Raw genomic sequence first — 27,573 nt, forward strand, 5'->3', positions numbered from 1 at the left:
ACATTGGAGATGTTTTTATAACACAAGAGCTATGAAAGACTCTGAATGCCATGTAGCCTAGTTTTGATCATAGAGCCGACAAAAAATATCTGATCAGTTTGTTTAATTTTATAAGGAGAGAGAAAAGAGATGTCATCGGGGATTAAGCCCAATAACTAAACCAGGCCCATATTATCTCGGCAGCCTCTATCCATGTGAATAATGTGAGATATGATCTTATATAAATGAAACGAGGATCTTGAGGGGCCCTCCTTCCATCTTTGTAGGGTTCGTGAAAGAGGATAAGGTGCGGTGTGACTTTTCTACCTTTCTAGGGTTTGCTCTTTTCTTCTATTAACCTTTTCACTGTTCATTAATTTACAAGAAAAATAAATAAGTTGACTATTGGAAACTTCAATCTTGGTTCTATTAATCTCCTTGGCTGATTTTAAATTTGTTTTCTTTTTATTGAATTTGTTCACATTCACATTTTCTAGGGTTTTGTTTTTTGGGAAAATGGGATCGAATCTTGAAGGCAAAGAGGCCATGGCCCATCTGTCCGACCCGGATCCGGAAACCAACCGGGGCATGCTCCTGAAAGAAGAAGACGACGACCCAAAGAAGCAACAGGAAGTCGGGTTTTTGCAGCCGATGACGAGTTCAGTCACGGCTCCGAAGAGACCGTCAAAGGACCGTCACACGAAAGTAGAGGGACGTGGTCGGAGGATCCGAATGCCCGCCGGTTGCGCTGCTCGGATCTTTCAGTTGACCCGTGAGCTCGGTCACAAATCCGACGGAGAAACCATTCGGTGGTTACTAGAACGGTCTGAACCGGCGATTATCGAAGCAACCGGAACCGGAACCATACCGGCGATTGCTGTATCGGTCAACGGTGCTCTAAAGATCCCGACCGACTCTACGCCGCAGTTTGAGAGTGACGGTGGCTCCGGGAAACGGAGGAGGAGAAACTGCACGAGTGAGTTCGTGGACATCAACCGCCAAGACAGCTCCGTTACTTCTGGCCTAGCTCCGATAACGGCGTCGAGTTACGGCGTTAACCTAATGAACGTTAATGCGCAGAATTTCGTGCCGTTTTGGCAAACTGGGTTCGTTACTGGTGGGCCGAATCAAATGGGTCATATGTGGGCCATACCCACCGTTGCTGCTCCATCGTTTCTGAACGGTGGTACTACTAGACCAGTCCCTAGTTATGTCTCAAACACTTCGGAAGCTGAGCCACAGATGGGAACAAGCGGTGGTGGCGATGATGGCACTACTCAAACGCTGAGGGATTTTTCGCTGGAGACTTATGATAAAAAGGAGCTTCAGTTTTTGGGTTGCTCAGGGGACAACACATCTCCGTCTTCATGTCGCGGGACTTAGGAAAGTTATAGTTGTTTGTCTCGTTCTTAGGGCAGTTTGATTCTTCCTGGTTGACCAAAAGGCGTGTAATGGAGTTGGTAGAACGACTTTAATTAGGTATTTATTTAAGTCACTAAGATTCTTTTGCGTGGGATGACAGATTGATATGATATACTCACGGGAGAGAGGCACGTGTTTCAAGGAGCCTGCACGAATTTGTTTCATTATTCGTGAATTTGTTTCATTATTCGTCTTTGGCTTCTCGTCATGACACGTTAAGTCTCATTAGCTCTACAGGAGACCCGGTCACAAAACTATTCTATACACTTACCCCCAGAGGCTACAAATGGTGCATTCCAAAATCGACATAAAACCATTAAACACCAACTGAAAAAATCAACGTCAATCTTCCTTTTTACAAACAATTTGTCTTCGGCATATGGAGCATATTTTTGCTTATATAATAATTTGTGTTTAGTTGCTTTGTATACGATTCTATAACTCAATTTATACTTTTTGATCAGGGGTGTCAAAATGAGCTGGTTCGCTAAACTCAGCTTAGTTCATAGTAAACTCGGATTTTTCATGAGGTAGTTCAATTCATTTATTATATGAGCTTCCTTATATAAATTTGAATTCAGATCACGAGTTAAATGAACTAACTCGCAATCAAATATAAAAAATAAAAATTATAAATAAAATATAGAATAAAGTAATTTTTATAATATAATTCAAAACTTAAATATTAAAAATCTAAAACATTAATATTAACACTGTGTGTTCAAAAAAAAATTAATAATAACACTGAATAAAACCAAAACTTAATAATAAATTATATAAAAGCTAAATTAGTAATCCAAAAATTTATTCCACATAAAAGTCTTAAGATGATTCATTCAAAGTCTTCATTTATTCAAATCATAAAGATATATATTCTGCATTAGAGTCTTAAAAATATTGTGTATTACATTTTAATTCTAAAGATATATGATATGAGGATTGATATTCAGTTACATTTTAAATATATTTAAAACTTTTGGTTTATATTTTAATTTTATAAGATAAATATGATTAATATGAAATCTGTCTTTTATTACATAATAAAGGTAGAAGTCATATATATATAGTATAAAATGACCAAGCTTATGAGTTAGCTCGTGTTCGTTAAAAATCGTTCATATAACTCGTGATCTAATTTCAGTTCGATCATTAAGCTCATTTATTAAATGAGCATAAAAAATAGAGCTCATGCTCATGAAAAATCGAGCTGAGTTGGGCTAGCTCATGAGCTATAACTCATTTTGACACCCCCTAACTTTGATATATATCAATAAAGTACGATTAGACGAAAAAAAACCCGTTAAACACCAACTATCAAGAAAATCTACAATCCACAACACAATTTTGATGTGAAAATCTTACCATTTTAATGTAATTTTCACACTATCTAACTACAATACCAACTTTCACACTAAAGCTGTAGTTTTGATTTTTATATTCTCAAATTAGAAAGTTTAGTTTTACTAAATATATAATAAAAAAATTATTATATATATTGCACAAAATATATCAAACTAAAACATTTGTTTTTAAATAAATATTACTGTTTTTACATATAATAATATTAAAATAATAACATAAACTATTTCAATATATAATATATTTATTCAATATATTTAATTTTATATTTTATATTTATTTATTTTGCCATTGATATTTATTTAACTAATATTTTATTAGTAAAAATAAGTAAATAGTGTTTAGCATTGTGAATAGCCGAACAATTCGGTGCGTACTATAGCTTTATATTATAATGATGTGGTTTTTAGAATTGGATTAGAGAGATTTTGTTATAAAATTAGGGTACAATTATGTTTTGTCTTTGATTGGAAATGACCTAAATATTTTCAGTTTTTCATAGTTGAGCTCAGCTGCAAACAGGTGCAGACCCCAAATATTTTTTTTACTGGGTCAGTATAGAAATATTTTTTTAAAATGAAAATTAAATAAACTTATGGTCATTTAATAGATTTGAACCCGAATTTTATTGAATGAGTGTAGTTGTTTCTTCCAAATTAAAGACAATAAGTGTGTAGAAACATCTATTAGTTCATGCAATAACCACACATGGGCTACAAATTAAATTTGTACTATCAAAGAAAAATGATTGCTATTTATTTGAAGTATTGACCACCACATGGCTAACCATGTACACTAAACTAATGTATATTTAACTACAAAAAATATATGTTATTCATGATAATATCCTTCAACTTAATGATGTTATGTAGTTAACTTCACAAATATAATTTTATTAATCCAATAAGTGATGTGGACGGTGGAGACGTTAACTCTGTTTAATTCCCCCATTGATCAATTAAAATCCGATCCACTCAACTGTAATTTAACTAATTTCTCTAATAATCCATTTGTCGTGATGGAATGAGTTTTAGTTAAATTACAGTCGGATAGGTCGGATATCAATTGATCAATGAGAAAATTAAATAGAGTTAACACTACAAAAGGGGATATTGTTACGAAAATTTGAGACCAAAATTTTTGGTCACATATTTGTGACTAAATAGACACTAATTTGTGAATAATATTATATGTCAAGAAAAAGTAGGTAATTGGTAACAATATTGTGACCGGTTTTATCGTAGCCAACTTTAGTCATATTTAGTGACATAAAAATGACGAAAATAAACGAGACAAAATATGTGACATAATTGTGACTATATTTATTGTTATCATAGTGACTGATATATGACTAAATCATATGTCTCCATTTATGACGATAGAGCAACTAAATGTTCGTGACAAATTCATATAAAAGAAGGCTAACAAAAATATTTCTAGACCTCAAATGAATTTTTAAACCCTAAACTCTTAACACAAATCTCAAAACTCTAATATTTTCATATTTTAACCTCATATCTTAAATTTAAATATAAAATTTAGTATTTTCAAAACCTTTTCTCATATTCTGAAAGTAAACCTCAAACACCCAACCCGTAAGTCACAAAAAAAAACTTTAACCTTTACATAAAGTTTCAAAATTACTATAATACACCTAAACTAATATCCAATATTTATAAAAAAATTATTTTTTCAAATCTTATTTAAAAACCTTAACTTCGTATTTAAATTAAAAGTCCAAACCCTTTTTTTCAAACTCCAAACCCTATATCATAAATTTTATCTCTAAATTTGTTTTTTTCGTTTTTAGAACTGTACAGATGTGTACTTTAAATGAATTAACTTAGAATTATAATCAAACTTATAATAAACATTAAAAAATTAAAGAATGATCAGAAACAAAAAATTCTATCGTAAGGTTCAAAAAAAAAAAAAAATCTATCGTTGTATAGAAGAGATGTAATCAACAGTTCTATTGCTATACAACCAAAATAAAACTTGTCCCGTCAAAATAAAAAGAAAATTTCCTATTGACTAATTCATAAGCACAAGAATCAAGTTTTTGACCGTCGGATGAGACTAAATCAACGGACCAAAGTTATTTATTTTTCAAATCTGCATATCTTTTTTTTTTACCAAACAGATCTGCATATCTCTCGACAGATTCTCTTATTTGATTTCATCTCCTAATCTCTTAATTCTTAAGATTTCTTCACCGCTAGCCTCTTCATTCTCTTAACGATCTTTGCTCCCATATCTCTTCAGCTTCGCTACCGTCTCTGTCAATGGTCGTTGTAAGAAGCGAGTCCTCCTTCTCCTTTTTAAGATCTACAAATTAATTACTTTCTCATTATCTCTATTTTGTGTAGCTTTGATTTTGGTCCATGTTAAAGAATCGAAGGAGTGAAGGAGAACCAGAGAAGGAAGGAGAGAGAAGAGAAGGAAGAAAATGAGAAGGATGAACCAGCATGAGAGGTGGAGACATGAAGGTGTTCCGGTGTACCGTCACAGCGTCCGTTGTCGCTCCGGCATGACTGTTCAGATTGTGAGGATCTAATGAATCTGTTCATCTTAATTATATTTCTGTTGAGTTGATTTAAAAAGCGAGATGAATATGTGTAGTTTTGCAATTATTTTCACAGAACCGTTTTTCCTAAATCTGTGTAGTTTAACAATTATTGGTATACTTGTGTAGATTTAAGAAGAAAGACGAGGAAGAAGAAGAGTAGGAGGAGACGTAAGAAGAGCAGTTTCTCCTGATGTCTACTTGTTCACTGCAGCGATTAACGCATTTTGCAAGGGAGGGATGGAATGAGGATGAGTGGGAGGTATGATGAGGCATTTATGTGTAAGGAGCTATGGCTTTGTGAGTTGCTGAGAAGATGCATGCTAATCAATTAGGTTTAGTTTTATAAACCAATTTTAATCTGTAAGTTGGTTCGACCAAAAAATATTTGTAAGTTGGTTTTAATTTATAAACCAAATTAGTAAATCAATTTTATTTTGTATGTACTGAATTTTAGATTTAATTTTAACTGTAAGTTTAAATTTTTCATATAATTAGTTTTATTTTAGTAATTCAATTTATAAATTTGTATTATTAAAATAAAAAATGAATCAATATGGATATGTTACATTATAATTAATTATATTTATATTTTTTATTAAATATTTTGAGACAATTGATCCGTTACTACGGATGACATTTTTGTCACATTATAATTAGTCACAAATTACAACGAATTGAGACAATTTAATATGTAAAGAATTGTAACATTCTTGTCACATTATAATAGTCACAGATTATAACGATTTGAGACAATTTAATATGTAAGGAATTGTAACAGTGTTGTTACTAACATACAACGTAACTATGTGAGACGAGTTGTTACAAATATATTAGTCACAAATATTGTGACATTTTTTTTTGTTACGCTATGCATTTGTGACACATGTATTGTAACCATTAAAATTGTTAACAAAAACGTAACAATAATTATATTTGTTACGAATTTTTTTCTATTGTGACGAAATGTTTTGTCACAATACCTTTATTTTCTTGTAGTGTAATGTCTCCGATGTCCACATCACTTTTTAGATTAGTGCAATTATAAACTCATGATGTTAATTTATATAACATCATTAAGTTGAGAGATGTTTATATGCATAATATATTCTTTGTATAGTCAAATATGCATTATTTGAGAAATTATTTATTTGTTTATCAACATAGAAACACTATTTACAAGTTCACACATATAAAAATATAAAATATAAAATATATTTCTAAACAATAATAAATATTTGATATTGTAAATTGACAAAACACCCGCGTGCCAGCACGGTTCAAAGGCTAGTAATATATTCTTTGTGTAGTCAAATATGCATTATTTTAATCTATAGTCTATATAGTCCACGTAGCCAGTAATCATTTTTCCTACTATCAACCATCATAACGATCAGAAACACTTATCAATATCATTTAAATAACACATTTACTCATTAACCAGTATTGTTACAAACAAACAAAAAAAAAGTCATTAACCAGTATGAATCGCTTATATATTAAAAGAGAAGCATTACAACATATTTTTGTAGCCACGTGTCATCACCACAATCATTCCTAGAATCCTAAGAAAAATATGTTGGTCCATATAAATATTTAATAAGCTTTTTATTAAACTAACCATAAATTAATAATGAATGTTCTTCATTGTTTCCTTAAATAAAAATCACGGAATTACCTAATGTGGCTAAAATATATATGACAATTAATGATTTTGAATAATAAAGATTTGATACAAATTAGTCTATTCTCTATCATTTTTTAAAATTTTAACTTACTAAAATAAATTAAACAACCACATTAACTATATAATAAAAATTTAGATTTTTTCGTATATATTATATTTTAAATTTTTAAAAACGACTATAAATGACTAAAGTTGTTAAAAACTCACATTAAAATTTTTGTGATCCATGTTTAAAATTTCTGTTATAACAAGATTCAAATAATTACGAAATTACATAAGTAGGAAGTCTCATTTAATAAATATTATATATATGTATATTAATAATTTTTTTACAGAAATTATATACCATATAAAATACATAAGTATTTTAATTTCGAAATTTGCTTTGAATTTTTTTTGATAAACATTTTGAAAAAATATTGACAACTTAATATTTAGATTTTAAACTTTGTATTGAATTTTTTTTTAAATTATAAATTACTAAAACTATTAAACATTCCACAAATTTTTTATTCTTATCAGTGATTTAAAATTTTTGTTATAAAGAAATACAAATGATCAAAAATAATATGAGTATAAAATATTTTTTTAACATATGTTAATATTAAAAATGTACTATATATCTCTGTTAATATCATTTAAACTTAATTTTATACCATATTAAATGGAAAAAGTGTTTGTATGAATTAATAAAATTTATCTATGTATTTGCACCAATTTAACTATATACGTAATAGTTACTAAATTTTTAATTATTCAATATATATTTATTATTTCATAATATGTAAAAAACATATAATACATAAAAAGTAATTTATATATAATATTTATCCCGCGCAAGGCGCGAGTTTTAACCTAGTTCAAACTATAGCTTATGCATTCAGATTATCACATCTACAGATCAAATGACCCTCATGTAATCATTTGACCACACTGGCCCTTCTTTAACCATTTCTCCATTTATAACATTTTTTAGTCCAATCGACAGTTAGAAGGATTAGTCAACCGTTAACTTGCTTATGTGACATCCGATGTGGCGATGACATGGCATCATCGAAATGATGTCGTTTAGTTAAAGAATTTTTTGTTTGCTTCCAATGGACCTCGAACCTGCGTCTAGACAATCTAACATAAAGGCTATGACGACTTGACCAAAGTAATTTCTTGTAGTCTTATAAAATTTATATTATATATATACTCATAGTGTAGTCCTATAAACAAAATTCACTCTTCATTTTTTATGAAAATCAATACATTGTTTCTGGCGAGTGAGAATAAGAAGAAGAGTTCTAAGTCCACTTCCAGTACTTGTGCTATAGTTGGTTCAATGTTGGGTGGATTGACATTGTTGTGCCTTTTGCTGTTTCTTGTTTTATGGTGTTGGAATTACAAGAAGCAGGGGAAAATGAGGGAAATGGAGAGAGCTGGAGAGTCACAGGAAGCTCTGAGGATGGCTCAGGTCGAAGAGACAAGGGAACCGACTGCTATTATGACTCGTAGACAACCAGTTATATGACTGAGCCGCGACTATATATCATATAAAGTTTTATAACAATTACAAGTAATTACTTTTTCTAGTGGTCATAGCCCTTAGTAAATTTAGTTTCTCTCTCGAGTTCGAAGTCTGCAAGAAGCAGATTTTTTTCTTTAACTAAACGACATCGTTTCAATGATGGTGCCACTTCATCATTATGTCGGATGTCACAAGAAAGTTAACGGTTGACTAACTCTTCTAACGGTTAATGTAGTTTTAGGCATGTTTTTGAAAGTTCAGATAGTTAATTTAAATTTATTTGTAGTTCATGATGAAATATGCACAGTTCTATTATTCAGATTGGAAAAACCACGAAGTAAAAAGTTTATGTATCTAGACTAAAATCATCCAACCCATTTCATGAATAAAATGTGACCAATTAACCAACCAACTTGCACTATTATGGCTATGAAATAAAAATTATGGAAAAAGTTGAATTCAATTGTCAACTACTCATATCATAAATTATTTTCCTAATCTTCAATTCCCAAAAGGAAAAACGTGAAAGAGATTGAAATACACCATTTTCCCTTGTAGGACAGTAAAAGTGGTTCAAACCCATTACTCGTAGGATAGTAGAAACACAATTGCACCATATATTTTATAAAAAGAAAAAATGATTTATTATAAATTAATCTTATATTTTGATGTTAAAATACCAGTTTTATGGGGATTAGCCCTGTTGGTACAGTAGCACATTTTTACAAACCAAGAAGAGCGAATAAGTATGGCGAGATAGGGCCTAGCTACTACATTATTACATTCACGAGGATTGAAATGGATAAGGAAATGTATCTTGGTAGATACAAAAGATAGTATGTTTTGTCGATAAGGGTAAATAAGCTTTCAAGTCATTGGTCAGCGAGTCTCTTTTGAATCGATTTCGAACATAACAGGTTGCCCATATTCTACAGGCATGTAGCTACCAAGAGGCGAAATGATCTTTGGAATGGCACAAGCTCCAGTCACTAGATCTAATTTAAATAGCATATACTTTTTCACGTTGTTGACCAAAAATAAAGAAATTTTCGCTTTTCAGTTTTTTCAAATAATACATATGACATTTTTCTTTTTCCTTAGGTGCACTTCTTGCAGTGCAGTACAGGTAATTACGAAGCAAAACAAAGGGTGCAGAAAAGAACTAAAGAATAGTACAACAAATCCTTCACCAACCGTACCGCTAAACCAAGGCATTGAGACCAAACACTGATAGGCATAACTCAACAGTAGCTACCTTTTTTTGACCATCTTCTCTTTTAATTCACTTCTTTATACATTTTAAGTCTTACTTTACTTATACATACACCTTATACATATTTAAAAACCACCTCATCCTGTGGTTGGCACGATCCGGATTCAAAGTTTACAATGGCAATTTGGGTTCAAGTTACAAAAAAAATTACATGTTGTATAATCCAAATTAGTCGACAATTTATAGTTCTGCTTCTACTTTCCATTAATCTGTTCACAAAATGGTCAGTCTATTTGTTTTTCTTAAATAAGTGAATGAGCTCTTTGCAAACAAATAATAATAGTGAATGAGTTTTTTCTTTTTTGAAGTTTTGCCAATCTTAATTAATATATTGAATGTCACCACCAATCAGTAGTATTTTCGTGATATTAAAAATACATGAAGCTACGCAATAAAACAAAAAGAATAAAATAAAGATAGTGTTTTATTGATCAATAAAACATATGTATAACATATTGGTTCGTAAACTTTAGTTCTAGTTGTCTGCCTCTATAGTTGAAAGCGTTTAGTAGTCGTTCCCTTTTTTTTAGGATTTAGAAGTCTTTTTAATACGTTTTTAAATCAAAATCTATGTTAGATCATTCAATATCTTTAAAAATGGAAAAATCTTCTTTTATTAAAAAAATATCATTTTACTCGGAAGCAAGATAAAGACATAAGGTAAATACTAAAATTCGTTTAATTCAGAAAATAACCTTTTTTAAACACTAACCAAATTTCTGCTCTATGGGTCCGAATGGTGATGGTCCGTACCGCTGTTAATAATATCAAAAATCTATAAATATATCTATATATCTATATATTTTGTTATTATTTGAAATGCATTGCAGTTGTTTTGCAGTTGTTTCGCACATTACTATTCGGATCCTAAAATATAAATTTTGCTCCATAGATTGTTTATCCTAAAATAATGAAGTAAGAAAATAATAAGAAAACGTTTTCTTTATCAAAATAATATGGAATTATGTTTATATCTGATTCATAAACATTAATTTTATTTACTCTCGTAAACATATATAATAGTACAATATCTGACTTTTCTGTTAAAAACAATATCTTATTTTTTCTTTCGAAATAACACGCAATTTAACCTTCTTGTTTTGTAGATTTATATATGTTAATTTCTTTTATAGTACAGTGACTGGAGTATTATGGCATTAAAAATTTATTTACAAATATATTCAATGTCACTTTTACTGTAGCATAGAAAGAAAGTAAAAACTGGATTGTTTACTTTTTTTCAGATGTATGTTAGTTATCTTATTTTTTTATCACGATAAAAATACAAAGAAATATCTTAGTACGAATCCGCGAAAGACGAGTTTCTAATGTCTAGCCAAGAAGGCACTGACGTGTTATTTAACATACGAGAAAACATGGTTTCTTGTTCGAGCGTGCTTTGCAAGGAAGTCCGCTTGAGTGTTACTGGATCTGATGGGTCGTACAAAAAGATTTAAACTCGGTAAATTAAACTGCAAAAGCTAGCCATTTTTCTGGTGATGTGATCATTTTGATTAACTCTCGGCAATCAATAACAAAGTAATCGCCGAACCGCCGATGGAATGCCCATACTAACAAAGTATGTTAGTTATCTATGAACGTTATATATACTTCACATATATTCTAACCAAATACAGGGAAAATTTATATCATTGACAGTCTCTTTTCATTAGCATTAACTGTTGTTGCCGATTTATAATTTGTTAAGTATATATAAGTTAGACAATAGTTAGTTTGTAGCTAAATGTTTTAACTATATTCGTGTTGTCTCAATTGTATTTCACATTAAAATAGTTCAGTTCATATTAAAAATAAATGTTAATGTTAGATATATTATGTACATTTTATTGTAAATTAATTTGTGTATGGGTTAGATATGCATTTTTCATTAGTTAAATTGATGACAAATACCCTGAATACTTAAATTTAAAATATTTATATTTGTTAACAAATTACATATGTAGTTTAATATTTTTTATATATATATATATATATTTCTTGAGAGCACATGTTAAATACTAAAAACATCCATTTGTTTTACGGTTTTCAAATAAATATACACAATATATTATCCAGCTCGACTATTTTATAACCAAAGTACATGCTTAGACTCGAAGTACAATTTTTTTGAGATAAAATATGAACACCGTAAGATATGCATGTTTGTTCCAAATAGTTAGAGTAACTTTAAAGCATATTCATACACATATACATTTTCTAGAAAGTCAGCCTCCCAATATTTGCAGATATGCCTCCTTATATAAGCCAAATAGTCCCGCATCTTCTTTTCCATCAAATCTTCAGACAACTCTTAGGAACAGAAAGAAGTATTTGTGGCTTAAACACAAAAAAAATACTTAAAATGGCATTCTCGAAGAGACTCGTTTTCGCGATGATCTTCGCGGTTTTTGCGATAGCTAAGCCATCAGAAGCTGCTCTTGATGCTCATTACTATGATCGATCGTGCCCCGTTGCGGAAAAAATCATACTTGAAACTGTTAAGAACGCTACTTTGTATGATCCAAAAGTACCTGCACGTCTCCTCAGAATGTTCTTCCATGACTGCTTCATTAGGGTATGCAACTTCTTTCTCTGGTCGTTGATATTCGATCCAACTTGATATGGAGTTGATGAAGATCGTTTGTAAATTATTTTGCTTGGGTTGTTGTAGGGATGTGATGCGTCGATTCTACTAGATTCGACCAAGTCAACCCAAGCTGAGAAGGATGGTCCTCCAAACATCTCAGTTCGGTCATTTTACGTCATCGAAGATGCTAAGAGAAAGCTCGAAAAGGTTTGTCCTCGTACTGTCTCTTGTGCCGATGTAATAGCCATCGCAGCCAGAGATGTTGTCACCCTGGTGAGTCTTCTTAATAGACCGGTCCCTTTATGGTCAAGATATATATATATATATACGGTTCGGTTCGAACCCTGACTCGCAATATTTTTCATGTCTTAGTCCGGTGGTCCTTATTGGAACGTACTAAAAGGGCGAAAAGACGGGAAGATTTCACGAGCCAACGAGACTATCAATCTCCCAGCGCCCACGTTCAATGTTTCTCAACTGATCCAAAGCTTTGCAGCAAGGGGGTTGTCGGTGAAAGACATGGTTACACTCTCAGGCGGTCACACAATAGGATTCTCTCATTGTTCTTCCTTCGAGGCCCGTCTTCAAAACTTCAGCAAGTTCCATGACGTTGATCCTTCGATGAACTATGCATTTGCGCAAAGCCTGAAAAAGAAATGCCCTAGATCTAACAACCGAGGCAAGAACGCAGGGACTGTCTTGGACTCTACATCCTCGGTTTTCGATAATGATTACTACAAGCAGATTTTGTCGGGGAAAGGAGTGTTTGGGTCTGATCAGGCGCTTCTAGGCGATTACCGTACCAAGTGGATCGTTGAGACGTTTGCTCGAGACCAAAAGGCCTTCTTCAGGGAGTTTGCAACTTCCATGGTGAAACTTGGAAACTTTGGAGTCAAGGAGACAGGACAAGTGAGAGTTAACTCTCGCTTGGTCAATTAAAGCAAAACCCTACAGATCAAGAACAGGTTGCTAATGAGAGATTTCTTATCTTTAAATTTGTTTTCATTTATATTTGATATAATAATAATGTAAACTTGGCAAATGTACGACCGATTTTAAACCATATTTTATAGTTCCCTATGAATAGCAGTGTTTGCTTACAATGTAAGTTTGTTTCTTGAACTTACATGTTACTTGGGGTTTACCTCAGCTACGATACTGTTTCTTGAACCATAAAAGACAGTTTTCCACCTACTAAAGGCTCAGCGGAAGCAGAAGTAGTATTGCTTGAAATGGTTTTGGATTTTGATTTCAGGCTGATCCTGCTTAGATATTTTGGACTCTACATCCTCAAGGAGAGAGTAAAACCCATTTCCAACAATAAGTCTCCTAGTTCGAGTGAGAAATAGAGTTGATCTTAGCGAATTTCAATGAATGGGTTCATAATACAATGAACTCAGCACTTCATGCCCTAAATGATCAAATTGTTGGTCCTTGAAGATCCATAACCTGTTTAAATTGGAAAGAGCCAAACCAACAAATCAATTTGCAGTAAATTCCTTGGAAGTCAAAATGTTCTACAACTTTAATGATGACTAGGTCTTACTATACCTAGTGTTAATTCTTCACTAGATATATCCAAGCCTCTCTGACTCATATGACCCATCCTACTGTGCCACATGCCGAGTATCATCCTCCTTCACAACACTGGTGCAAGTACTAACGACCGTATCTTTACCTTTCTCACACAAGAAGTATAAAGTTTCATGACGTCTTCCTTGCAACACAACTCTTTCATCCTTTGTGATTTTTAAAACACCATCGCCAGAACTGTATCTGCAACCCAAAGATTCCAAAGTTCCAAGAGATATTAGATTCCTTTTCATCTGAGGAATATATTTCACCTTGGTAAAAACTACCACCGAGTCATCTTCATTAACTATCTTGACTTAACCTACTCCCATAACTTTGGACATAGTATCTTTTGCCATTCTCACTGTACCAGTCACAGATTCATCAAGTTCATTGAAGCTCTCCTTTCTCCAGGCCATATGAAAAAAAAAAACATGAGTCAATCACCCACCGAGTTTCTAAGTCTGAATCTACATATTAAGAGGTTCACCAACATATAGCATATCGACCCCTAACTGCATCATTTCGATTCACCATTGCAGTTTCACCATGCTGATAGTTACCTCGGACATTATCATTTCTTCTCTTTGGACATTGCAACTTGAAATAACATTGTTCATTACATGACCAACAGACTTTCTTTGGTTTCATCTTCTCCTTTTCAAACTTGTTCTTTGTTTCTGTTCCTTGAGACTTCCCTTCATGATTTGACCATTTTGAGTTATCTTTTCCCTTAACAAATAAAGCTTCAAAACACTTCTTTGGAGACTTAATCTGGAACTCGGATTCAAGTTCTTTCGACTTGATAGCAGTTACCACATCAGCCAATGTAACGATGATTTACTATATCTCAAGGTATCCTTCAATCCATCAAGCTGGCGAGGAAGAGCCAGCAACAACATCACTTCCTGGTCCTCATCAGAAGTCAAAAACATCCACGTTCTCAAGATCAGCAATGATATTCAGGAACTCATCAATATTCCTCTCAATCGTCTGATTTGAACTCATCGCATAACCATATAACTTATGCTTCAGATGAATTCTACTAGACAGAGACTTTGACAAAGATTATCCAATACCTGAAACTAGGTTAAAATACACAGCTTTGCTGGGAATGAACAATATGTATACAAATTATTTTACATATTATTATTTATTTTATGTTCATTTACGTATTATGTATATAATTATTTAAATTAAAGTAACTACATCAATCAAAACAATACCTCTTGTTTATTTACAATCATTTTTGGGTTAAAAATGTAATTAAATTTCAATGATATTAACATATATATATATATATATATATAGTATATTTTAATATAAATATTTATTATTGATATTTTATATTCATATGATTTTATTAAAATTTGTATATTTGATGTAACAAAAAAAATTTAAAACATTAATCACAAAATTTTCGATGTTAGATTTTTCCAATGCAAATTTCGAAATTAAAATATTAAGCTCTCAATACTTTCTCAAATCAAATTTTGAAAGTAACATTTTTATATGTATTTTTATGTGTTATATAGTTTAACTTAAACGATATTAAATATATATAATATAAATATCAATTAAATAAGACTTTATATTCATATGATTTTATGATCATTTATATCTTGTTATAACAAAAAAAGTTAAACCATTGATCACAAAGTTTTCAATATTTCAATGTGGGACTTTTAATATTTTTATTAATTTATAGTCATTAAAAAATAAAATAAAATAACTTATATGACAAAATCTAAATTTTTATTATATGATTAATGTGATTGTTTAATTTATTTTAATAATATAAAATTAAACAAAAAAGAAGGAGGATGCCGAAGTTCTCATCAAATATTTATTATTTATAATAATTAATTGTCATATATAAATGTTAATCATATTAGGTAATTCAATAGCTTTATTATGAAAAAAAAGAAGAATTTTTTTTGCACCGTACTAATTAATTTGATAGTTAGTTTAATAAAAAATATAATATATGTTTAGCTGGACCAACCTATTTTTCTAAGAATTCTAAGAATCATCTTATTACTAACACGTGACTACAAAAATCCAGGGGAGAAGTTGGTGTGGACTTTAACTCATGATGTTATAATGTAGGATGACTATAACCTTAAATGACGGCTTGGCTTTCAGTCCCAGCTCATCGCAACAAGGACAACGGCTTGGCTTTCAGTCCTCCTAACTCATCGCAACAAGGACAAGAATCCACGGGAGAAGTAGTCCTGGTGAGGACTTTAACTCAATATGCCCATGTGTCTAAATTCTCCCCACACTAAAATATAATTTTTTTTAATTTGTTTTTGAATACAAAATCATGTCAAAGACATCTATAACCTTAATGAAATCAGATAATTACATAAACCCGACCACAGAAACCCGACCCACCCAAACCCATACGGGTACAACCTGGTTCCTAAACCTAAACGCTGCGTTTGGTCTCATTTCTCATGTTCGCCGCTGGCGACATATTCGATTTGGAGAACACTTAACTCAAAATCAAAAACTAGGGTTCCATCGAAAAGTTGCCAGATTCGATTTCGCCGGTGAGAAGGGCTTTGATTTCTGTGGGAACCGAAATTCGCACTGTTGATTTCCGTTTAAATTAGAAAAGTAGGAGAACCCTAGTTTCCCAGAGGTCCCGGATATCTGCTAATACCACACGCTAAGCAATCAGAACACGAGATAACAACGATAAATTATATGAAATCGTAAAAAAAGAGCAAAGAGAAGTCTTATTCCGAATTTGCGTATGAGCGTTTAAAACAAGGTATAAGCCTAGGCTCGAGAGCTGTCGGCGAGATTCCTAGTTCTAACAACCCTAAGACGGCTAAACCTAATTGAGTCGCAGCTCGAATAACAAAAACGGAAAGTTGCCTAATTGCCCTAAGTGCTAAGTTTGCTCTGAGAAAAGTCCTCCCCATGACTCTCGCCTAGGACTCCTTATATACTGGCTTCTAGGTTGGTTTACGCTTTTCCTCTTCTGCCCTTAAGCCGTCATAGCATAAAAATGGAGATATTCCATTTTTTCCGATCTTCGTAATCATCTTCAAAATTTCGTATTTATCCGCGGAAAATTGACATTTATCTTTCCTTGCGAACCAAGCATAAACCGTCCTACGGTTTATGGGCTTTTGGTTAAGAAATCGTAAGTGGGTTTCGAGTCATATCTTAGGTCTCTTTGGGCCGTTGTTTGACTCGAAACGTTTATTACGGCTTCTTTCGATAAAAATGAACTTTCCGCGGTTTTTATCGTAAAGTTCGATTGATGACTTCAAATGATGAGAAACATGAAATGGGTTGGCTACGGTCTTCGGGAGATAGCATTAAAGAGTAGACGAGAATGCATATATTCGTGTCGTATCGATTTTTAAGAAAGCACGGTCGCTACGTAGCGACCGAGCCGTGTACGTGCTCAGTCGCTACGTAGCGACCGAGCTTTGTACGTGCTCGGTCGCTACGTAGCGACCGAGCTTCGGGGAGAGCTCGGTGGCTACGTAGCGACCAAGCTTTGGTGGGAGCTCGGTTAGCGACCGAGCCGTGTACGTGCTTGGTCGCTACGTAGCAACCAACCTTTGCGCTGGTTGCTACGCGGCAACCTTGTTCGAGTCTCTGATTTTTCGTGAATGTGTTTTCTCCGCAAGATTCTTCGTAAAAATAAATCTCTTTCAAAGATTTATTTTTCGTAAAAACGTTCATGCCGATTTTTACGGACTTTCAGACATTGATTCCGTCGTGACCGATTTTGACCCCAACAGTTAGCCCCCCAGCTCGTTAGAACCATGAGCTTCTAGCGTGAGGTTTTAGCGAGTGGCTTGGCAAGTTAGGTGAGTTAGGCGGAATTAATGGTCGAAAAGGTTCGTGGTAAGTGGTCTTCTCGCTCTTCTAAGAGTAGAACGCGATAAGATTGGGGCTGCACCTTATGACGGCTGCTTACGTACCCTTGTTGAAGGGATCAAGCCTTTCGTAGTTCGTCTTGGAGTTAAGGTTCTTATGACTTGTTTTCCAGCGAGACCTTTACAGTCTAGTTTTTATGTAGCGGTTATCAGGCGTGTTGCTGCCGATGGCATTTTATATGGGTGTAGAAGGAAGACTACGAGTTGTCATCTCGTAATCTAACTCTGTGTGAACTACTATATCCATGATCTGTTTCGAGAGTTTTCTGCAGTGTGTAAATCTTGCGGGATTTCTGAAGACGCTCGAATATTGGCAAAGAGACAAATTTTGGGATCTCGTATCAAGGTTTTTGATACTATGCCTAGAGATGTTAGAGACCAGTGCGCTGGGTTTAGGGCAAGACTTAGGTTTACTCCTGGTTTTAGAGGGTACGATGACTAATTCGACTTACGTATCCCGTTTCAGTTTCATCCTGATTCCATACCGATTTAATGTCTGCGATAGGTTCTCGGCTTATACGACTTGTATGGTTGGAACCGAGCATCTCTCCAAGGACAATTTTTAAGCCTCCTGGAAGTGCTGACCAAAAATTTTGGGTTTCTTTTATAGCGCTATTATCCTTGTGTCGGATGTACGAGAGTCATGTCCACGAGATGGCTAAGTCTGTTTAGGACGCTAAGAGTTCGTTGTGATCAGCAACAAACTTAATGGTAAAAAATACCGTTTCGAGTCTTCGAGAAGGATATGTTTTGAGAAGATGTTAGTGCGTATGACTGTCTGGTCTTCCAAGAAAGTGTTTTTATCGAGGAAGGAAATTTCGTCGAAGAACAAATCTTCAGGCGTCTGCGACGTCTCGCGAGGCTGGAGATTTGTTATTCTTTCGTATGCCGCGTTTCGTGCTTGAAATGTTCGCGGGCTTGATGATGTTTTGCGATGTTGCAAGGGTTTAGTCTTAGCCCTGCGTTTGAGAAACGTTCTTGTTTGACTGCGGATGTTCGTAGCCAAAATTGTTGTTCCTGTTTGGATGCTAATAATTTGATTTGCGATCGAGGAATTAGGACTGAGGTGTCGCATAAATTTTTCCATGGGAAGAAGCGTTTTCCTTCATAGTGCTTTGTGAAGTGTTGGCTTTCCGAGATCTATTTCGTGCATTTTTGAGGATGTTTCGTATAGCTCTAGAAGCTTTGTTACGAATTTTTCCTTACATGCAGCGTATTATGGGTAAAACGTTGCGGGCTTAAAGTGCATTGTGGACCGTATTGAACTCGGTCAATTTTCGAAAAGTTTAGATCTTCCTTTAACTATTTGGTTGTTAGGACTGAGTTTCGTTACGAAGAATTTATCATATGACTTCCGACTGTAAGCTATACGATAATTATTCTCTTAATAGTCACACGACGTTTTTAGACAAATCGTAGATTGTCGTTTAGCCGTTAAGTGATGGAGCTATGGTTTCTCAAATAGTTTGGCTTGGTGTGAGGGATGTGTTCACTCAGATAGCCAAGGATGTTGTAGGTCAAGGATTAGACCATGGTACTTTAACATTTAAGGTCATGTTAGTTTACGATCGTCCTTAAAGAGGATGACAAATATTGGTTTGGACCTTTAGTGGAAGGCGTAATTGACCGAGGGCCAAAGAGCGCTTGTCGAGATTGATAGGCCAAGTTTGTCGGGGTTATCCATGCTAATATGGCCGATAGTCATAGAAAATGATTCTCCGCTCTAGGTTTCAGTTATACGACGATATTTCGTATAATGTGACCTATAGTCTTATGAAAATCGAATCTTTTTTGCCTGAGGAAGACGAAGCCCAAGAGGTTTGCTACATAACCAGTGTGGAGTCAGTGGCGGGACGACTGCCTTCTCGGATGTGGCCGAGGGAAAAGAAAAGCATAAGCCAGCGAGCCGCATGGTTCTTCATAAAGCATGTTATGTTTACTTTAGAAAGTTTCTTCGTAAGACTTGGTCTGATTGTACGAAGGATTTTTCGCGTAAGTAACGGGGACCGGTTTTACGAAGGTTGTAGATCGGTCATATGTAAACATATGTTAAAGTAGCGTGATTTCTGTGGGTTTCACGAGAAACGTTTCTGCTGTGATTTCGATCCTAGGTGAAAGTTGCTTGGAGTTACTCATGGAGTGTTACCGAAGTTTATTTCATTACGATCTAGTCGCAGAACGTTTTTCATAGGTTTTATGAAAGGATTCTCATGACACATTCGTTTCTGGAACGAATTGGTCGACCAGAGATGAATCTAGCCACCATCGGGAGGAAAACGTCTCTTTGTGCACGATGCTACATCTATTCTTGAGTTTTCTTCGTCACAAATGTTTTCGATGCTTTTCTGTGACTCACTTGGTACAACGGAAACTGAAAGAAATGCTTTGGTGATTGAAGATTTCTCGTAGAAATTTTTAAACGAAACTGGCTTTCTAAAACTGGAAAGGGCTTCAATACTTTGGCTAATCGTCGAGTTTCAGTTTGATATTGGTATATGTTTTCTGTACGCATGATTGCGATAAGAAATGATGTATAGTCTTTGAGATTATGTTCATGATCGTCTGGATATGTTGCTAGCGTTTAGATGAATTTTAGATTGTCGTTTGCCTATTTGAGACGATTTGCAAAGGTTTTTGAAGTTTGGGAGTATACGAGTATAGTGTACGTACCTACTCCCCTTTTTTTTTACGAAAGAAAACAGTTGAACCGATACTTTGAAGGGTTGTGTACGTTTCTTCTTCTAAGGTTTGAAATGATCAATAATCCTGGACGATTTAAAGACTACGCTTGGACTGTGATTTGGTTTGTTTCCACTTTGACGACTTGGAATATGTCGGTTCCGAGAAAATTGCTAGAAACGAATTGGTTTTAAGACGACGTTCATGTCTCTAGTTTTTTCTCTCTTTAGGAAGCGAGCTTGATATGCGTGGCGATCGTTTCTCGATTTTTGGAGAGTTTAGATCGGTTTGCAAGATCTGGCTGAACAGTTATGGAACGATATATCGAGACAAGAAAAATCGCCTAAGACTTCGCTAGACTATCCACCTAGGTTTTACGTTCCCTAAAGTTCTATGGCAGTCTCAAAGGCGTTTTATTTCTTAGTAATTTGCTACGAAAATTCCAAGTCTGATTTCAAAAATTTCAAGTCGGAAATACCTTAGTTCTCTCGAAGACACATTTTTGTCTCTTCTTAGTTTTGCTTGCTTATTTCCCTTTCCTCTTCTCGTGTATGTTCGCCATTTTCGATATTGGTCTTTATCCTTTAAACTTGACATTTATCTTCCGAACTTGGCTATTATATTCTCCATAGATACGACGTCAATTTTTATAAAAAGGTTTAACGTAATCGTATAGTTGAGGCGGCTAAGGTGTTAAGTTAACCGTTGCCGTTTTATACGATTAATCTGAATCCAAGCGACAAAACAAGTCTTTGCGGTTTTTTTTATCGTAAAGTTTCAACGGTAACTCCAATCAAGACAAAACAAGAGACGTTTCGATCGAGATTTGAAGGAGAACACAAAGATGGAGGTAAGGGCGAGTAGGAGCAAGCGAAGGAGTTTAGATGAGTCTTACTTGTTTTTATCGTAAAATCTCAACGGAAACTCCGATTGTGACGAAACGAAAAGCGTTTCGATGAGGATTCAAAAGAGAACCTAAAGGAGGACCTTTATGAGGCATGACAGGTCGCTATGTAGTGAGTGAAGGTCTGACAGGTCGCTACGTAGCGAGTGGAAGCAAGCCAAGAAGAGTCCTACTTGTTTTCGTCGTAAAATCTCAACGGAAACTCCGATTGAGACGAAACGAAAAGCGTTTCGATGAGGATTCAAAAGAGAACCTAATGGAGGACCTTTCTGAGGCCTGACAGGTCGCTATGTAGTGAGTGAAGGTCTGAAAGGTCGCTACATAGCGAGTGGAAGCAAGCCAAGAAGAGTCATACTTGTTTTCGTCGAAAAATCTCAACGGAAACTCCGATTGAGACGAAACGAAAAGCGTTTCGATGAACGAGACCGCAAAGGAGGACCTTTCTGAGGCCTGTCAGGTCGCTATGTAGCGAGTGAAGGTCTGATAGGTCGCTACGTAGCGAGTGGAAGCAAGCCAAGAAGAGTCCTACTTGTTTTCGTCGTAAAATCTCAACGGAAACTCCGATTGAGACGAAACGAAAAGCGTTTTGATGAGGATTCAAAATAGAACCTAAAGGAGGACCTTTCTGAGGCCTGACAGGTCGCTATGTAGCGAGTGAAGGTCTGACAGGTCTCTACATAGCGAGTGGAAGCAAGCCAAGGAGAGTCCTACTTGATTTCGTCGCAAAATCTCAACGGAAACTCCGATTGAGACGAAACGAAAAGCGTTTCGATGAGGATTCAAACGAGAACACAAAGGAGGACCTTTCTGAGGCCTTGCAGGTCGCTAAGTAGCGAATGGAAAGTTGGCTTGAGCTCGGTCGCTACGTAGCGACCGAGCTGTGTGTGTGCTCAGTCGCTACGTAGCGACCGAGTTGTGTGCGCGCTCAGTCGCTGCTGTGTGCGTTCTCGGTCGCTACGTAGCGACCGAGCTGTGTGCGTGCTCGGTCGCTGCTGTGTGCGTGCTCGGTCGCTGCGTAGCGACCGAGCTTTGTGCGTGCTCGTTCGCTACATAGCGACCGAGCTGTGTGCGTGCTCGTTCGCTACGTAGCGACCGAGCTGTGTGCGTGCTTGGTCGCTATGTAGCGACCGAGCTGTGTGCGTTCTTGGTCGCTACGTAGCGACCGAGCTGTGTGCGTGCTCGGTAGCTATGGTCGCTACTTAGCGACCGAGCTGTGTGCGTGCTCGGTCGCTACGTAGCGACCGAGCTTTGCTAGAGCTCGATCGCTACGTAGCGACCGAGCTGTGTAATCGATTTGCTGCGCACATTTTTCCGCGATTAACCTAGGGGTTTTCTGCGGTTTTTGGGAGAACAAGTTTTACCTTCCGAAAAGTTTTCGGAAAACGTGTTTTGGTAAAACCCTTACGCATTGAAACTTCTTTAGCTCGGAAATGAGCCAAACTTACGGGATTTGATAAAATTTATCATTTTCCTTTATGTTTAGACAGAGAAATCGCAAGCTCGTCTCGTAGCACTTCCTGTTAGCGAAAAGTCGCGGCTAGGTTTTTTTTTATTTTTTATTTTAGGCATTATGGTGTTTGCGTAAGCGTTGGCCATATGCGCAGTGGCGGCTGGGGTTGTCTTACCAGCGTTGTTGCGAACTGCGATTTTGTCTTTCGTGTTTCCAGACATTGTTTTGATCAAGCGTTTTGTGGCTGAGAGTTAGATTGATCCGCACCCCCTCCTTCTAGCGCCAAACTGTGGGAACCGAAATTCGCACTGTCGATTTCCGTTTAAATTAGGAAAGTTGGAGAACCCTAGTTTCCCAGAGGTCCCGGATATCTCCTAATACCACACGCTAAGCAATCAGAACACGAGATAACAACGATAAATTATATGAAATCGTAAAAAGAGAGCAAAGAGAAGTCTTATTCCGAATTTGCGTTTGAGCGTTTACAACAAGGTATAAGCCTGGACTCGAGAGCTGTCGGCGAGAATCCTAGTTCTAACTACCCTAAGACGGCTAAACCTAATTGAGTCGCAGCTCGAATAATAAAAACGGAAAGTTGCCTAATTGCCCTAAGTGCTAAGTTTGCTCTGAGAAAAGTCCTCCCCATGACTCTCGCCTAGGACTCCTTATATACTGGCTCCTAGGTCGGTTTACGTTTTTCCTCTTCTGCCCTTAAGCCGTCATAGCATAAAAATGGAGATATTCCATTTTTCCGATCTTCGTAATCATCTTCAAAATTTCGTATTTATCCGCGGAAACTGGACATTTATCTTTTCTTGCGAACCAAGCATAAACCGTCCTACGGTTTATGGGCTTTTGGTTAAGAAATCATAAGTGGGTTTCGAGTCACGTCTTAGGTCTCTTTGGGCCGTTGTTTGAGTCGAAACGTTTATTACGGCTTCTTTCGATAAAAACGATCTTTCTGCGGTTTTTATCGTAAAGTTCGATTGATGACTTCAAATGACGAGAACATGAAATGGGTTGGCTACCGAGCCGTGTACGTACTTAGCGACCGAGCTTTGTACGTGCTCGGTCGCTACGTAGCGACCAACCTTTGCGTTGGTTGCTACGCGGCAACCTTGTTCGAGTCTTTCTCCGATTTTTCGTGAATGTGTTTTCTCCGCAAGATTCTTCGTAAAAATAAATCTCTTTTTAAGATTTATTTTTCGTAAAAACGTTCATGCCGATTTTTACGGACTTTCAGACATTGATTCCGTCGTGACCGATTTTGACCCCAACAATTTATCTGGAAAGCGTTGGAAACTTTTCCCTCGAGAAGGCTCAATTTGGCCGTGTCTTGTTATCTCCGCTACCAAACTATCCGGTGATGAGAACCATTGATCTCTATCGACTTTTCTTCAGAAACTCAAAACTATTTAACACCGGTTAAATGATTTATGGGTTAGTGATTGTTTGCTTCTCTTTTTGGGCATTGCTTGTTTCTTTGCTTTTTGGTTCCTATGTTTAGTGATTGTTTGCTTCTCTTTTCTGCCTGCTAATTGATTCTTTGATTTCTCTGTTTAGTTCTTGATTCTGTATATGTCAAGAGATCAATGCCTCCACGTGTTTTGTTATGACGTTGATTGAGAACTGCCAGAATCAAGATTACATTGATATGTTTTTTGAAGTTCTTCAGAACCTCTGTATATTTTTAAATACTTTAAAAATGCTCCCTTTCTAGCATTCCTTGTTCTTGGTCTGATATGGTTAACGGATTGTTAAGATTTTCTGTTTCTGGATTGCAGAGACTGCCATCTCATTATTCCCCATGAAAGTAAACTTAAAAACAAAACTGAGCTTTCTATTGGTTTGGGGAGTCTTTCTTTGATTTGTACTTATTCCATAGTTGAAGTGTGATTGTTGTTTCCTTGATTATTTCTTTTCTAACATAACTTGTTCACTTTCTCACTTCTTAGATTCAAATGGTTAGTTCATTAACCTATGGACATTTCCCCCTCTTCTGTTGCAGGGACACCACTTATGTTCCGCCATTTGTAGTGACGAGCCCGATATGGTTAACAACCGAAGAGTTCTGCAAAGATTAGAGGGAAAGTTCTTTCCTTGTACCCCCAATTACTAAAGAGCATTAACTCACCCATTCTCCAACGTAGTTGTAGTTACGCTTCGGGTAAAGGTACACAATGCGAGCTCATCACTCAGAAAGTAAGCTTATTTCCTCTTGCTCCAACTCTCTTCAATATGAATTTTTATGTAGTCTGATTGTTCTTGGATTGTAACATAATGGTAAAGCGTTTAGTAATACATCGCTTATTCGCTTGTTTAGTTTAACTGGAAGCTCTTACTAATTACTGTATGGTTGGGAATCGCTTTTGTATAGTGAGAAATATTGTTTTTTCTTGATTAGTTATAGACTTCTTGTAATAAACCCATGTCTTCTATCAAACTTAATCACAAGCCTTAAAACACATCACATAAACCTTTAGGTAAAACTCCATTGATGTTTATGAATGAGAATGACGAGAATGAAGTTGAAGATGACTAACCTTGAGTTCTTTTCAAGTGTCTTCATTTGTAGCTCTAAACAAGCCTTAAAACGCATCACATAATTTGTTTTGTGAGCTCGTGGGTGTATACTTGTCCTCATTGTTGGTTCAATGTCTCTAAACTTTAATATCATTTGCTTTGATTTTCAGGTGGATGTCCAGTGGTGAAAGGAAACAAATAGCCACCCACAAAGTAGTTCCATGTTCTCGAGTTCAAGGTCTAGGATAAGAAAGAGCCTGAAGAGAAAGAAGGAAAGTCAAGAAAAAGAAATATTGACAGAAGAAAAAAATATATAAGAAATTGAGTATGTTTTATTGTTTTGAACTTTTCTTCGAGGTAGTTGAAACATGAATGTTTAAAACTTGCATCTGTTGTAAAAGACAAGGTAGAATAACTAATTTTATTATGTTAATTATGTCCAATTTTTTTATTAAGTATTTCTTCTACATACACATTTTGTCTGTCAGTAAATATTAAGTTGTGGTAATATATCACATTACATTTTTAAAACGTTTATCTATTTATTTTAGATTTTACAAACATTTTAGGTTTCATAAAATTCATTTTGTTTTGCTCATGTTAAAATAATAACATAAAAAGTACTTATTTAAAACGTGCATGTATAACATTTTAAAAAATATTCATGTAAAACGTGCATGTATAGTATTTAAAAAATATCCATGTAAAAAATGCAGATGTTATATATATACATGAATTTAATATTTTAATTACACTTACTAATTCTTGGTAATCTTCAAGGTAATAGTTAAATTACCTTGCACATAGTAATATTTTGCCAAATTTTAAGTTTTATTAGTAAAACTATGGTCAAATGAACTATTTTTTAGTAAAACCAATGATTTTATACAATAAATATTATTAAGAAAAAGTATTACATAAACAGTTTATCAGAAATAAGTATTTTTATTGATTCTTCTTACTATAGTCATACGATTCACACAACAACCATGAAAGTTAAAGAATCATTTTTAAAAAATGATAAATCATCTACTAATCTGCCTAAAACTATAGAAAATAATAATCTAAATAGTTTAATAGTCGTGTTCACTATATACATAGTCTACTACTAGTTTTAATAGTTTTATTTACTATATGCTAAATACACGTACTACTTGCAATATATAGGGGTTTCAAATTACCCATAATAAAATCAGTAATCTTAGTAATCTATATTACACGTAATAAAACCAGTAATCCTAGTATTTTATATCACACTATACAACATAGTAATATCAGTAAAACTGTTTTGTCTCAGTAATAATAGTCATCTTAGTATTACCCATAAATTTTATCTTTTACTACCTAATCAATTTTTAGGATGATATTGTTCGAATTAAACCACTGCTATCAGATTATATAACCATCTTAGAGTCCTACTATACTTCAAAATGAAGTAAAATACCTAAAACCCATAAAGTACAGTTTTAAAATCGATTTATATCTCTCCAAACTACCAATAAATCTTACTTTAATTACATTATCCATGATACACATTTCATCTAAGCGGCCCTGATACGGGTATGGGGACTGGAAATGGGGACGGAAACGGAGTCGGAGACGGAAAATAACAAAACTAAAAAAAATAGATACGGGTACGGGAGTAGGTACGGCAGTAAATATCTATATATATATATATATATATATATATATATATATATATATATATATATATATATATATGTAAGTTATAAGTTAAGTTTAAGAGTTATACAAGGTCTAGTTAAATTTGAACACTTATTTACTCTGTTTTTTGGTCTGTTATGGTTAGTTTGCAATGGAGATAATTGTCTTATTGTTATGAACTTAGCAAATTTTAATCACCAAATCAATTGTTGTTTTGATAATAGCATAAAGATAGTTAATTACAGAAAACATTGGAGATAATGGTATTACAAATTTATTAAATAAAATCAATCAATCTAGTTTAATGTTACTCACACCCTTTTGCTATTTAAATTTCATAAATATGATATTATTACTTTTAAACTAAATATGGTTAAAAAATATATAATATAATGGGTCTGAAAAGCCACACATCATTGTCTTCTTCGTTTAAAGAAGTAATTGTGTTTGGTTTGTAAATTAGTACCATAGTTTTTTTTATATAGAACA

The 27,573-nt window shown here is 34.5% G+C and overlaps 2 protein-coding genes and 2 long non-coding RNA genes across 5 annotated transcripts; all 4 read left to right on the forward strand.

Moving 5' to 3' along the window:
- The first annotated feature begins 240 nt into the window (after window positions 1-240).
- Window positions 241-1,495, forward strand: LOC106381002 (transcription factor TCP19). 2 transcript variants are annotated; one of them, XM_022696013.2, is made up of 2 exons: window positions 241-286; window positions 477-1,495. In XM_022696013.2, exon 2 carries the CDS (start codon window positions 496-498, stop codon window positions 1,360-1,362), a length of 867 nt encoding a protein of 288 aa, XP_022551734.1. In that variant the 5' UTR covers window positions 241-286; window positions 477-495; the 3' UTR covers window positions 1,363-1,495. The 2 variants fall into 2 exon arrangements, with proteins under 2 accessions (XP_022551734.1, XP_013676320.1); XM_013820866.3 differs by having other exon boundaries at window positions 244-315.
- A 3,415-nt stretch (window positions 1,496-4,910) lies between these two features.
- On the forward strand, window positions 4,911-6,875 carry LOC106379626. The gene is made up of 3 exons (XR_001276127.3): window positions 4,911-5,054; window positions 5,130-5,305; window positions 5,456-6,875. It is a non-coding gene; the product is annotated as an uncharacterized LOC106379626 (long non-coding RNA).
- Window positions 6,876-11,985: 5,110 nt separating this feature from the next.
- Window positions 11,986-13,470, forward strand: LOC106381001 (peroxidase 66). Its single transcript, XM_013820865.3, has 3 exons — window positions 11,986-12,374; window positions 12,471-12,659; window positions 12,759-13,470. Exons 1-3 carry the CDS (start codon window positions 12,048-12,050, stop codon window positions 13,323-13,325), a joined length of 1,083 nt encoding a protein of 360 aa, XP_013676319.2. The 5' UTR covers window positions 11,986-12,047; the 3' UTR covers window positions 13,326-13,470.
- A 10,705-nt stretch (window positions 13,471-24,175) lies between these two features.
- Window positions 24,176-25,874, forward strand: LOC106379323. The gene is made up of 3 exons (XR_001275971.3): window positions 24,176-24,336; window positions 24,905-25,098; window positions 25,590-25,874. It is a non-coding gene; the product is annotated as an uncharacterized LOC106379323 (long non-coding RNA).
- Window positions 25,875-27,573: the final 1,699 nt, after the last annotated feature.

The sequence above is a fragment of the Brassica napus genome, chromosome C2 (genome assembly GCF_020379485.1).
Source record: "Brassica napus cultivar Da-Ae chromosome C2, Da-Ae, whole genome shotgun sequence".
Lineage (NCBI taxonomy): Eukaryota > Viridiplantae > Streptophyta > Magnoliopsida > Brassicales > Brassicaceae > Brassica > Brassica napus.